Source organism: Bombus pyrosoma, linkage group LG2 (assembly GCF_014825855.1).
Source record: "Bombus pyrosoma isolate SC7728 linkage group LG2, ASM1482585v1, whole genome shotgun sequence".
In the NCBI taxonomy this organism is placed as follows: Eukaryota; Metazoa; Arthropoda; class Insecta; order Hymenoptera; family Apidae; genus Bombus; species Bombus pyrosoma.
The window spans coordinates 8400163-8412747 of record NC_057771.1 but is presented as its reverse complement, the minus strand read 5'-3'; the positions used below and the strand labels follow the sequence as shown (position 1 = coordinate 8412747).

The window sequence follows — 12585 nt, the reverse complement described above, 5'->3', positions numbered from 1 at the left end:
CTTTCTCGTTCCTTATCCCTTGTTCAATGATGTTTGGAAATATCTTACAGCAGATTATAAATCGATTGTATGAAATATTGCCAATCAGCGATCGTGTTGAATATTGTACATCGTGTTGTATGTCTTCCATCTTGATTAATGAAATTGGCGCTCATTGAAGTTCATAGGACATATCATTATTTGACAATGAGGATTAATTAAATAATACTAAATATTCGTGTCGTCTTATACTGGTATAAACTAGTGAATGTAATTTAAGTGAGTAATGTTAACAATTTATATCGTTTTACGTTGACTTTCACATGTTTTTAAAACCACGTTTTTAAGACGCGCGGACTTGAAGAAGTTTAGATCGAAACTAATTTCAATTCGAACTACACTTACGCCATGCCGTTTACAGTGCCATCTGCTCGTCCTCGCCAATAATTTGAAATAGAAGTTGGTCAGATACGGAACAAATTGTGATGCTATTACACGTTATTGTTTCATGTAACATTTAAAGGATAACTTCTTCGTACTGTCATCTTTGCAAATTAAATAATATCACGAAATGGCAACAAATTTTATGAACAATGGTAAGCATACGCAAACTAGTTTTAAGGTTAAGATTTAATTTCGTGTATTTTGAAAAGTTGCACTATTTTGTGCAAGTTTCAGTCAAGAAACAATGTCCTTACATGGAAAAATGCTATCGCAAGAATCCAATTCATTTCAACGAGATGTCACATCCACACTGTAAGTTTCATGTTTCTTGTCAGTCTTATCTTAAGTATTCAACCGTAATCAAAGGAAAACATACGATCTGTTTCAGTGGAAAAAATTGTAGTAAATCAGTTAGAAGGCGAAATACAAGTTCCCGAGGAACTTGATTTTGAGTGTTCTGATCGTTGTCTTTTGAAAGACCAATTAAAGATCTTGCAGATGGTATTAAGAAAAAATAGAAATAGTGATGGAAGCAGTTCTTCAACCACAGCATCAAACTCCAAAATAAATAGTGAGAGTCAAAAAGTCAGTAGTGGAAAAACAGTTTCGGAAACTTTGAAGGATAAAGTGGAAAGACATAAACAAGTAGTGATTCAGAGAAGAGAAAATAAGTTGAGAAATATGGATGAAGAAGCAGAGGCACTTTTCATGTCCTCTAATGAAAAAGATAATCAGAGAAAAGTTTTCAAAATGAAAGAAGAATTGGATAATCTAAAGATAACCGAAGAATCTATGCACAAATCTAGCTCGCAAGATAAAAAGAGAGATAGTAGTATCTTTGGTGACAATGATAAGGAAAGGAAGAAATCAAAGTTCAGTCATACTAGACAGGTACAAGAGTGTGGTCAAGATACAAATAATAGTTCAAAGAATATGGAAAATTCTAGTGTTTCGGAAGGCGCATCTTTGATGGAAAAATTTGAATTATGCAATTCTATAAAATCTAGGAGCGAAGTCAGAGAGAAAGCAATTAAAATGATGAAACAACAAGGATTTGAAGTATCCTTGGTAGAACCAGGAAATTTTGGTATGAAATATGCCTTATCAGCTCCGTATCACTTATTTCTTACAAGAATCCAAAAATCAAAAGAAACATATAATCAACAATTTTCTATAACGTTTCCTGAGATCTTAGACATTAGTTTAGGGGAAATTGTAAAAAGTTTGCATATTAATTTTATGGTTGATGTTGGATGGTTATGTTTGCAATATTTATTGGCTGGACAACGCACAGATATGTCTATTTTATTTGGGTCAAGAGTGGATGAAGAAAAGTTAAGCTTGAATATCACTATGATACCTGTGTGCATGCCAACAAAGTTTGGTTGTCATCATACAAAAGTCATGATCCTGAAATATAAAGATGATGGAATACGGGTTGTGGTTTCCACCGCAAATTTATATTTGAATGATTGGGAGAATAGAACACAAGGGTTGGTTAAATAATTTTAGAAGTCATTTTGTGCTTCTTTTAAGGAGAAGAGTTGTTTTAATCGATAAACAGTTGCTTCAATGTTGTTCATTAGAGTTTGGATATCGCCACATCTTCCACCGCTGGCAGAATCTGTAAACCCCAGTGATGGAGAATCACCAACAGGATTCAAGAGGGATTTAGAACGTTACTTGCACAAATACAGACAACCAGCTTTAACGGAATGGATTTCTACTGTGAGAAGAGCAAATTTTTCTTCAGTAAATGTATTCTTCGTGGCATCTGTTCCTGGGGCACACACAGGTGTGGAATATGACTATTGGGGTTATAGAAAATTAGGTCACGTTCTTTCTAAACATGCGAAACTACCTCCTGATGCACCACAGTGGACATTAGTTGCGCAGAGTTCGAGTATTGGTAGCTTAGGTCCTAATTATGAAAGTTGGATTCAGAAGGAGATAATATCTTCGATGTCAAAGGAAAATCCACCAGGTTTGAAGAGCTACCCGAACTTTCGGTTCATTTATCCATCTTTAAACAATTACAAACAAAGTTTTGATTGTCAAGATCAATCTTGTTGTCTGCCATACAGTATTCAAACACATTCTAAACAAGAATGGGTAGAATCCTATATGTAGTAAGTTCTTAATTTTTATTTATATCTTTCTACTTATATATATACATACTGTACATATAAAATATTTCAGCCAGTGGAAAGCTACACGAACCACTAGAGATAAAGCAATGCCTCATATAAAAACATACACAAGAATTTCGCCTAGTTTAGAAAAGATTCCTTGGTTCGTTCTTACTAGCGCTAATTTAAGTAAAGCTGCATGGGGAATGGTCAAGAAGGACTCCCATCATATTTTGAATTACGAAGCAGGCGTTGTATTTATTCCGCACTTTGTTGTACGTAAACGTATTCTTATATATATATATCTCCTTTATACACGTTTCAAGTATACATCATCTTTTTACAGACTGGATCAACTACGTTTCCTATCAAAAAAGAAGAAGCTGGTGTTCCAGTTTTCCCTATTCCGTACGATTTACCTCTAACTCGGTACGAGAGTGGGGATAAACCATTTGTTACTGAATTTTTTTCTGAAAATTGAAGAATACTATAGCATGAAAATGACATGTATTTATTCTTCTCTATATTTTTCGTTAAGCAGAGTATCAAACAGAACATTATTGTACAAATGATTTTTTTTTTAAATAAACATGATAATAATTGCTTTGATACACGTACATGTTAACTTGGCATTACAAAAAAAGAAGAGAACTACACTTTATTTGCTTCACGAATTGCTTTTCGTCGTCCCATTGCGAACATGGTTTAGAATGTAATGTAATGGCTCTATGAGGCTTCTGGTAGGCTAATAGAAATTTTACGACGTCTGAAATTCCCACGTCGTACGTGAGATATTTATTGATTAGCCCGTGATTCGTGCCGATTTCGTGATTGTTCGTTCGTGGATCACGCGTTTTCCATAAAACATCAGCAGGAAAGCGTTTCCTGACCAGCACCTTTTCGACGTAACATCGTAATGCTTGTGCATGCCCCGCCTTCAAACAACGTTTGACGAAGCTTTGCTTGTTCCTCTTCCCCGTATCAATTACATATAGTTGGCATACGTTGATTTCGTAAGACGAGGTCACATAAAGAAACGAACTCTTTATACTCCTACTTAAGAAGTTTACTAAAAAAAAAAAAAGAATAGCAGAAAAAGATTTACATATGAAAGATAAAAAATTCTATTTAGGAATGATCTTTTCACGAAGAAAGTAAATAAAACATAAAATGCTACAAAAGGAGGATTCATGATGGAAATCATCGTTTGAATTATCCGTGATTTTAATACGTCATGAATTAAATTATACTAATATTTACATTCGACGGTGACGTCGATATATACTTATATTGTAAACATTTTTGTGCCATATTAATAAACAAATTTTAGGCGAGTTTTCAATTCATAGAAACGAGAAAAAAAAGGAGGAAGATTCATTATTCTAGATAGATCATGATGATTTAACATTATATTTGTCCCTTAGTGTCCTATAATTATTATACTTTATTAATATAGATATTGGGAAAATTGCGTCGATACGCTTCGTTCTTTTTTTACGTAGATATAATCAATATGATTTAGCAATGAATATATCAGAAAACCACGCTTGTCTCCTTAATCAGCGAGTTGTAAGACTCTTAAAGTTCAAGGATATTGTTCTTTTCGGTCAACTTCATTGTTACTTTGCACCTGTCTTCAAAATCCACTATACAGAATCTTATAATTTCTTGTCGCTTTCAAAACTGAAGATTTCAATGTGCAACCTTTGAATTAATCACGAAGAAAAACCGTTTCAAAGAAACCAATTTACGTTGTGATTTTCAAATTTATATTTTACTCCCTGTAAAAGCAGAGGCGTTCAAAATGGCAAGATTGGCGTCATCCTGGCATAACACACGCCTGTACTTCGGTTTGCCATTAAGAGAAGCGCCAAGGATTTTGACGTCAACGCGCAACGAGGTGTCGCCTCCCACTAGGAACCGGCATCATGGTTGGAAGTCCTCGGCGCAGATGCGACTTCTGGAAAGGGACGTTCCGGCGCCTGTGACGCCGACGACGACATCGAACCCGGGAACGCGTTGATCAGCAGTTTGTGAGATGTCGTCGACTCGAACGCATACTCCTTAGCTCTGTACTTGTGTACGTGTGTTCCTTGTGTGCGTGCGTGTATAAGTAGACAAGCATGTGCAGATTCGTGTTGCCGTGAATAGTCAGGCACAGGACAGTCATCGGGCGTCCTCGGCGATTCCACCTGACAGACTGCCGTTAGGTAGGTCTAAGCAAGCATCGATACGAAAGCTAGTGAGCGCTTAAACGTCGGAAGCTTAAACACCGATCTGAACAATAAGAATCTTGTGATATAGAAGAACTATCTGTCATCAATTGAGAAAACACCTTCGATTTCGGAAGAAGCAATACCGCAATGACGCATTGCGAACCTTGACGGAGAATACCGACGTTTCGGGACAATATTTTGGAAGAACGCGGCCAATGAAAACGTGCTTCGCGTGACAATCGCACAACCTCTCGAGGGGGAAAGTATCGAAAGTAGCTTTCGCTGGGAATTTTGAATTGTCTCCACGGTATATTCGTACTACCAGAAATTCTACGTTTATACGTTACATCAGTGGATGTTACTACATAGTGTCGTTGTTGCACGGTTGCGATTCGTCACCGTTCCGTTTATTCATCGGCGTACAACGATCAGCAACGTTGCAAGACGCGCGCGGTTCATCGGATGCCTATTTTTGATGTGCCGCTTATTCGTCAACGATCCCCTGCCACTTGGCAGGAAAGCATCGCGTGATCATACCAAACGCGTATTCCCAATATTTACACTGTTAATTAGTGAGTGCACATTTCGGACATTTTATTACTTTGTTAGTTTCCAAAGTGCTTCGCCTGCCGAGTTCTTCCGCAGAGTGATCGTTGTCAAGAAGGAAATAACCAAATCACTGTTTTGCTTTTGTCTCTTGTTATTGAACATTTGCTTTCAGCATTAAAAATGTCGCATCGCACGACTCGAGTGGAATATTCCATGTGCACAATTACAATGAGAAACGCACTCCATGGAAACGTGACACTCAATACTTTTTGTCTGAGTATTTAAATGGTATTGCTTCTGGCATTTCAGGTCCGAGGTGCTTCGTATATAAAAGAACGCCGGACACGGGCTGCATTATCTCTTGATGCGTTCAATAGTCGTCCGGCATGTACCGATGTATTTGGAACTAAGGTTGATCGTCATGGTGCGTCGATCCACCTACGATCCTTTGACATGCTAATCGAGCAACTTGGCTTTTCATCGGCGAGAAGCGAGCCAGGAAACGCAGTCAGAATCGACGACGAATCGATAAAGTGGAGTGTGGCTTCCCGACGGTGGAGGAATTCCAAAGCCTGACCACGCGGGGATCATACTCCTGTTCGAATTTGAGGACGTGCGAATCGCGAACTTAATCAGGATGATAACCTGCTGGGTGTTGGCTGGTGTATTTGGAGCTATCGTGCTGCTCTATGGCCTAATAGAAGTTCACTATTTCTTGCGTATGTGCTTGACCGTGTTCCTTGCGCGTTTCTGCAAGAAGAAGGTTCATATCCTCGATGAGACCACCGTTTACGGTACGTTGGCTGCTTAACCCTGAATGAGATTAGAAATAACGATGATTAACGATTTGATGTTAAATCGTCTACAATGCTGCCTCGTTCAAGCTAGTATTATCGATAGGACGTAACCGAAACGTTATTCAAGAATATAGAGATTCCATGAAAATGCATTTCATGCATCTTTGTCGCTACGTAAGTCCAGAATCCTTACAATTTACTGACTTATCTTGGGCTCATTCGCGTAAACCTTGACCTACCATGCGCGATCAGTTGGCCGGTCGGTTGCTTGTGTCGCAAATCCGTACGAGTATTGATTGTGCAGTACTGTGCTGCGAAATTCCACAAAGCTGGACCAATAGATCGAAATGTAAACGACGTAAATTTTGCAACGTGTTTTATCATTATGTGCCTTATCTTTCAGTAGCGTTCTCATCCTATACACGGTGGTCTGAATTCCAGAAATTACCTACGAAAGAACATAACACTTTTGTCAGGACTTACATGACACGTGAGACAAACAAAGAATATTAAACTCTCGGGATACTTAATATGCTTATTATATTCCAGCAAATACTGATCTTTTATTTATCTGTCCTTGCAGCGACTCGACTCAGGCAACCTTTTCATCATTCCCTGTTCTATATCTTCCATCTCACATTCTTAAACCTCTAATTAATTGTTTTTAATCGTATTAGTTAAATCAGAATAGTTGTCTAAAGCATTCTTTTAATCGGAGGCATGATACGCGATTGCGGTTAGTCATTATTCGGTTGAAATCATGCATCTTTAATTCTCTTGACCGTCATGGAAAATCGCAACGTGCGTTTCGCAATTGCGTGTAAAAAACAATTCATGACATCACTTTTCGAAAATTAGTATTTAACTTCAACTTTAACCTTTTGGTCTTTGAAACATACACAATAAAAGAATAATCATCGTTTATCTCATTCTATTTACTCTCACCGTTGTACTAATGTTTACTTATCGCAGGTATTTGCACGACAACGGACGTGGACACATTACTTTATCACATGAACAATGCGAGATATCTTCGTGAGATCGATTTCGCCAGGGCGGATTTTTACGAAAGGACGAGCCTCTATCGCGAGATCTGCTCGCAAGGATCGGGCGTCGTACAAGGAGCATCGACCATTCGTTATCGCCGCTTCCTGAAACCTCTGTCCATCTTCAAAATAACTTCTAAGGTATGCGAGTTTGATCACGTAAGATCGTATTACAGAGTTACGTTCGTTGTTCTCTGTCTCATCGACTTGAGAAACCATAGAAAATTTTTACGATTCTTCGACACAGAGATCTCGGTATCCGGTCGATTATCAACATTTGTTCTCGATAACTTCTAGGAAAACCGATAAGACCGAGAAGGAAACGAACTTGTTGACACTTAGTGTGCAAATCGTTGCTGGTACTATTTTAGAGAGTCGAAGCTGTCCAAGTGTTCGCCACTATAGTTTTGTATGCACTCCGATGATCATATGACGCATTGTATCCAAAATGTATTCTCGCTATCACTTTTATCATGGTGCAAGTGGAATATCAAATCAAAACCGGTTACACTTTTCCATTATAAAGGAGAAGAGTTAATTGCGCCCATAAGGTTGTTACAAGTAACTTTGCCTATTTAACCATCCGATGTTTTCGTGGCATGTATCTTTGCAGATAATATATTGGGATGAGAAGTCCGTATTCATGGAACATCGGTTCATCACTCCCAGCGACGGATTCGTCAGGGCCATCGCGATGTGCAGACAAAGGCTTTTGGATTGTAGCGCCGAGGCTGTGATCGGTTCCCTTATGGAACGAGGCGTCAAGCAGAACGGTAACGTGGAGGCGGGTGTAACTCAGGTAAAATCTTTAACACCTTTTAACGAATTTTCAGTTTCTCCTTCATTATAAATAAGAAAACCTAAAATCTCTGAAAGAGTAACTACAATTGATTACATTAATCTGAATAATTTGTCTGGAGTGCAAATATGTAAATTAATTAACATGCATGTTACAGATACCTCATGTCCGACCGCAGATGCCACCGGAAGTCGCCAGGTGGTTGGAAAGTAACGAAATTTCTTCGGCGATGCTTCGTCAGAGTTCAGCAGCAACGACGAATTGCTGACAAAAGGAGGATACGGCGTCCTCCGCAAATGGCGCCGTGTCCACTTCCGTCTATTCGACTACGACCGTGTAAGGTCGAAGATTCGATCGATGCCAGATTTCGTTGGTCGTGAACGCATTCATGGAATCTTCCAGTAGCTACTTTCTTGTTCGAACGACGCGTGTGATAACGTCGAATCAATTTTTTTGGTGAACAAATTACGAGTTAAGTTTGGATCTTTTATCGATTGCATTCCCGATGGTTCGGTTGAGAATTGAGGTGAACGATCGGGCAGCTTAAAAGTTGATGCTTGTCTACCTAAAAATTGGCTCAGCGTTATTTGCAACATAATTCGAATGCGTAATCGTGTATATGTATCCAATGTCAAAGAAAATGGAAACTCTTTCGGATCGATGAGAAACAGAAATCTAGAGTACAAAGGCCAAACAGAGACGCGGAAATTATTTTACTAGGCAATGGTATATACGTGACTATCGGACAAGATGTGTTTAAATTCCTCATGCGTGCGGGGAGGAACTTGCTAACAAACCGTTTGATATGCCAATGAATTCAATGACTTTGAGAATAATTTACCAAAAGTCTTACTAGCAACCGTGGAACGGATTGCTAGAAGGATAAGGTTACAGATTGTAGATCGATTACATCCACTTCAAAGGAGCTTCCGAAATTAAAAAGAGCACCGTTTGTTAAATATTCTCCGTTGAAAGTAATCGCGATACGCGTGGTGTTATTTACATTTTTTATTATAATATATATTATATATGTATATATATAAATATGTATACGTATGTATATAAATATATATGTATGTATATATAAATATATATGTATGTATATAAAAAAATATATATATATAAATTAGCGACTGGCGCCGGTAATGATTTCCACGAGAAATGCCAATGTAGAATTTTCCCGAGGAGCTGCTTTGCTGCAGGATGGTAGAGATAGAACAGCAATATATTTACAAGCGCGTTGAGCGGCGAATGTTTATACCTCTATAACGTATTACAGGTGCCTTCACATAAATCATGGTGAATATTCGCGCGCCTGCGATTGTCGAGCACTCAGACTGTGACATTCGCTTATCGATATGGTTACCGTGTTTGCCATGCATCAATTCAATTGTGATTCTATTATAAATTTCACTTGTTTGTTATTATTATGTTTCTAGTAATATATAGAATGTCCGCGAAATTGCGAGTTGGTTGTAAACGATTCGCATATGATCGATTTGTTGAAATCCTTATATACAATCCTTATTACCGACGCCATTTGCATGGGTGAGTCCATAAAGTGTATCCCACTTGAATTTCGAAATAAATTGGTATCCGTAGTATGGTTATTAAGTAGCCGACGACGTAGCGAGTCTCTAACAGCTAAATAGCATTGTGCACGTACTATGCGTGAAATCGTTATTATAATTCTAGATGATAATAATGTCATTTTTGTCACATAATACTATGTTGGATCATGTCGTTGAAAATACCATTATCCAGGAGTAAGAATAAATATTCCTTAGATGGCTAATGTTTCTTCGTTGGAAAGCACATATTATTTTCTTCTTTATTGTTCAGAACGATTTCGATCGAAACGATATAGTAATTGTTGACGATACAAGAATTTTACAACGGGGACTGAATCGAAAATTTTGTAATTTAAAAAAGAGGTCACGCAATGCATGCATGTCACGTTGAATATTTCACGTAGAGTTCACGACTTCGTGTACTTCATTTTCATATCATAAATAGTCAGGGCATTCGCATGTTCACGGCTAATGTCTCCGGGCAATGATATAATGATATATAAAACGAATAGCATATATATTTTTAGATCTACTCGGTTTTCTGAATTAAACGCGACATCATTTTTATGAAGATTATGCTGATTAGTACAGCCAAAGAATATTCATTTCCATCCACACCAGTTAATTCAGTTTGTATATAGTTTATATAAGAATTGTTGATATATATATGCATAGTCTCTTAAATCGTATTAATCGTTGATTCATTGACTCACCTATTTATTCATTTGCTACGATCATCAACGATCGATCGATTAAATTCTCACAACGAGCCATCGAGTTGTCATCCGTTCACAATTATAAAATCACTATAATAAAAGAGGACAAAATATCATAATCTTCGAAATATTGAGCGTTCGTTATCGTCTTTTGACCGCGTGGAATGCTTCGGTACATGCGGCAAGCAAGCACCGTTCCGATTACAACGAAACGTCATAGAATGAGGAACCGGTTACAGTGTAAGAAGCGACCTCGCAGTTTGGAATTTCATGGTAACCGCACGCAGTCTTCCTTGGACTGTGGCTTTGTGAACGTCAAGAGTTGTTTGTTCTCCTTGCACGTCTCGTCTTCCGGAAGCATTATAGAAAAATGGTGTGCGCCTGCTTCGTCACGATCTTACTTGTTCTCTACATACTCTTTGACGTAAATTATTTCCTCAGGATCTTGTTTACGTTAGCTTCGGGCAGGCTGTTACAGAAGAAAAAGAAGATTTTCGATACTACTACTATCTATGGTAATAATCATATAACATCTTTTCCATCGGTTACATTTCCTAGTTTCAACAGTTTTATCGTGCTAATACGGGTTATAATAAATAGATTATAGGTTATGATAGTATTTTCGCGACTGTTTTATTCTTTATGTTTAATTTTTGTATTCGATCTATTTAGAAATACATTCTTTAATAATGAGTATTCTTCTTTGGATTATTATTGGTATCGATTTCATTGACCATTACAATATACAAGATAAAATGAAATACTTTTTTTTGTATGAAAAGTAAAGTATCAATAAGCATGGATACATGCGCGTTCGGTCACGTGTTCAGTAGGCACAATCATGATATGTGATAAAAACAATGAAAATTACGTCAATGAATGATCTTTGGCGAATGTAAAGCGGGATCCCCACCATTTTAAAAGAATTTAAAGGCAAGCATTTTTCAAGTATGATTAACCAAACATTTTTCATACTCGAAAATTCAGATATTCTGTATTTCATGCCTATGCAGAATACGTATAAATTATATATATAAATTATATTGTATATTATAGATAAATTATATAGTACTAGAAGATTATACATATTATTATAACAAGAAAAATTTGTAATGAAATTGTGATCGCACTATATTTCAAATGTTACATTAATATCAAAGATCATAAGTAAAGTATGAAGAATGACTTTATCCTATCTGCTTTTTTATTTTTTACTTTTTTTTGGTATCGTGGGGCATCAAATTACAATTTTACTTACACGATACACCAAATCCGAATAAATAAGCACTGATACGAGTAATTCGTAAAGATTATAATAAAATAATGATATAATAAATAATGATGTGTAACAAACATATACAATGTAGTTAAGTAATGTATAAAAATATAAAATTGCATACATATATTCAAATGAATGTATCGACAAGTATGTAAATGTTCTTTTTATCGTTGAAAATTGAAAGAGAACAGATTGAATTTTTTCTTCATTTCTCTAGGTATATGTACAACACAAGATGTGGATTTGTTTTTGAAGCACATGAATAATGCCAGATACCTTCGTGAACTGGATTTCGCACGTTTCCATTATTACGATCGCAGTGGAATTTACGCGGCCGTTGCAAAAAGAGGTGGAGGTGCAGTGCAAGGAGCTTCGTCGACTCGGTATCGTCGAGCTATTCCCATTTTTACACCTTATAAAGTTACCACGAAGGTTAGAAAAATATAATACGATATAATGTAATATGATTAGCCTTAATTGTATATTAATATACATATAATTATATGTGTCGTAATGTCGTGGAATGAAAAACCTGTTTTAATTTCGCAGCTAATATATTGGGAAGATAAGCACTTCTATCTGGAACACGAGTTCATTAGTTTGACGGACAACTTCGTACGTGCAGTTGTTCTTAGCAGACAAACTATCACAGGTTTGAAGATTCCAGTTACAGAAATAATCGCTGAAATCGAACCAAACGCGCAACGGCCCGCGTTGACCAAGGATTTAGAATTATGGCTCAGTTCTATGGAAGAGTCTTCTCAGAGATATAAGAAGGATAATTGAAGACGATCTTCTTCGTTTTACACCCTTGTTGCTCAATGTGTACTTTATGCATTTTTGATGTTATTTTGAATTAAGGTGTTTTGAATAAAGGTATTATGTAGGTGTTATGTTAAGTATAAGGGTGTTTTAAATTAAGGCGTTTTTCTGTTTCTCTCGATTATGCGTTGAAAATTGAAGCGTTGTAAATAAGCAACAAATTAGGAAGTAATAAGCAAATTGTTTTTGTTATCAGTGGAATGACAGCAATAATTATAAGAACGAAACATAATAATAT

The 12585-nt window shown here is 36.8% G+C and overlaps 4 protein-coding genes across 12 annotated transcripts in view; 3 read left to right on the top strand and 1 right to left on the bottom strand.

Annotated features, from left to right (window-relative positions):
• Positions 1-340, bottom strand: part of LOC122574774 (transient receptor potential-gamma protein) — a 100715-nt gene extending 100375 nt beyond the window's left edge. For all 4 annotated transcript variants that reach the window (XM_043742774.1, XM_043742785.1, XM_043742795.1 and 1 more), the window contains exon 1: positions 1-340. The gene's annotated coding sequence lies outside the window, so the exon portion shown is untranslated.
• A 60-nt stretch (positions 341-400) lies between these two features.
• LOC122574829 (probable tyrosyl-DNA phosphodiesterase) lies at positions 401-3161 on the top strand. Of its 4 annotated transcripts, none has more exons than XM_043742945.1 (6): positions 401-575; positions 658-735; positions 812-1916; positions 2010-2552; positions 2623-2827; positions 2899-3161. In XM_043742945.1, exons 1-6 carry the CDS (start codon positions 551-553, stop codon positions 3031-3033), a joined length of 2091 nt encoding a protein of 696 aa, XP_043598880.1. In that variant the 5' UTR covers positions 401-550; the 3' UTR covers positions 3034-3161. The 4 variants fall into 4 exon arrangements, with proteins under 4 accessions (XP_043598880.1, XP_043598860.1, XP_043598855.1 ...); XM_043742925.1 differs by having other exon boundaries at positions 652-735; XM_043742936.1 differs by having other exon boundaries at positions 450-575; positions 633-735.
• A 691-nt stretch (positions 3162-3852) lies between these two features.
• Positions 3853-9776, top strand: LOC122574964 (protein THEM6). 3 transcript variants are annotated; one of them, XM_043743249.1, is made up of 5 exons: positions 3853-4762; positions 5627-6111; positions 7087-7301; positions 7774-7959; positions 8117-9776. In XM_043743249.1, the coding sequence occupies exons 2-5, from the start codon at positions 5955-5957 to the stop codon at positions 8225-8227; spliced, it is 669 nt and encodes a 222-aa protein (XP_043599184.1). In that variant the 5' UTR covers positions 3853-4762; positions 5627-5954; the 3' UTR covers positions 8228-9776. The 3 variants fall into 3 exon arrangements, with proteins under 3 accessions (XP_043599184.1, XP_043599204.1, XP_043599194.1); XM_043743269.1 differs by lacking the exon at positions 3853-4762 and adding an exon at positions 4769-5075; XM_043743259.1 differs by lacking the exon at positions 3853-4762 and adding an exon at positions 5091-5340.
• A 530-nt stretch (positions 9777-10306) lies between these two features.
• Positions 10307-12424, top strand: LOC122575001 (protein THEM6). Its single transcript, XM_043743303.1, has 3 exons — positions 10307-10761; positions 11743-11957; positions 12075-12424. The coding sequence occupies exons 1-3, from the start codon at positions 10617-10619 to the stop codon at positions 12309-12311; spliced, it is 597 nt and encodes a 198-aa protein (XP_043599238.1). The 5' UTR covers positions 10307-10616; the 3' UTR covers positions 12312-12424.
• The last annotated feature ends 161 nt before the right edge of the window (positions 12425-12585 follow it).

Coding starts and splice junctions, on each gene's coding strand:
- LOC122574829 (XM_043742920.1), top strand. CDS start 573: ATGGTAAGCATACGCAAACTAGTTTTAAGGTTAAGATTTAATTTCGTG. Junction 736..811: donor CGAGATGTCACATCCACACT/GTAAGTTTCATG, acceptor GATCTGTTTCAG/TGGAAAAAATTGTAGTAAAT. Junction 2,553..2,622: donor TGGGTAGAATCCTATATGTA/GTAAGTTCTTAA, acceptor AAAATATTTCAG/CCAGTGGAAAGCTACACGAA.
- LOC122574964 (XM_043743249.1), top strand. CDS start 5,955: ATGATAACCTGCTGGGTGTTGGCTGGTGTATTTGGAGCTATCGTGCTG. Junction 6,112..7,086: donor CGATGAGACCACCGTTTACG/GTACGTTGGCTG, acceptor TACTTATCGCAG/GTATTTGCACGACAACGGAC. Junction 7,302..7,773: donor TCTTCAAAATAACTTCTAAG/GTATGCGAGTTT, acceptor GTATCTTTGCAG/ATAATATATTGGGATGAGAA.
- LOC122575001 (XM_043743303.1), top strand. CDS start 10,617: ATGGTGTGCGCCTGCTTCGTCACGATCTTACTTGTTCTCTACATACTC. Junction 10,762..11,742: donor CGATACTACTACTATCTATG/GTAATAATCATA, acceptor TCATTTCTCTAG/GTATATGTACAACACAAGAT. Junction 11,958..12,074: donor CTTATAAAGTTACCACGAAG/GTTAGAAAAATA, acceptor TTAATTTCGCAG/CTAATATATTGGGAAGATAA.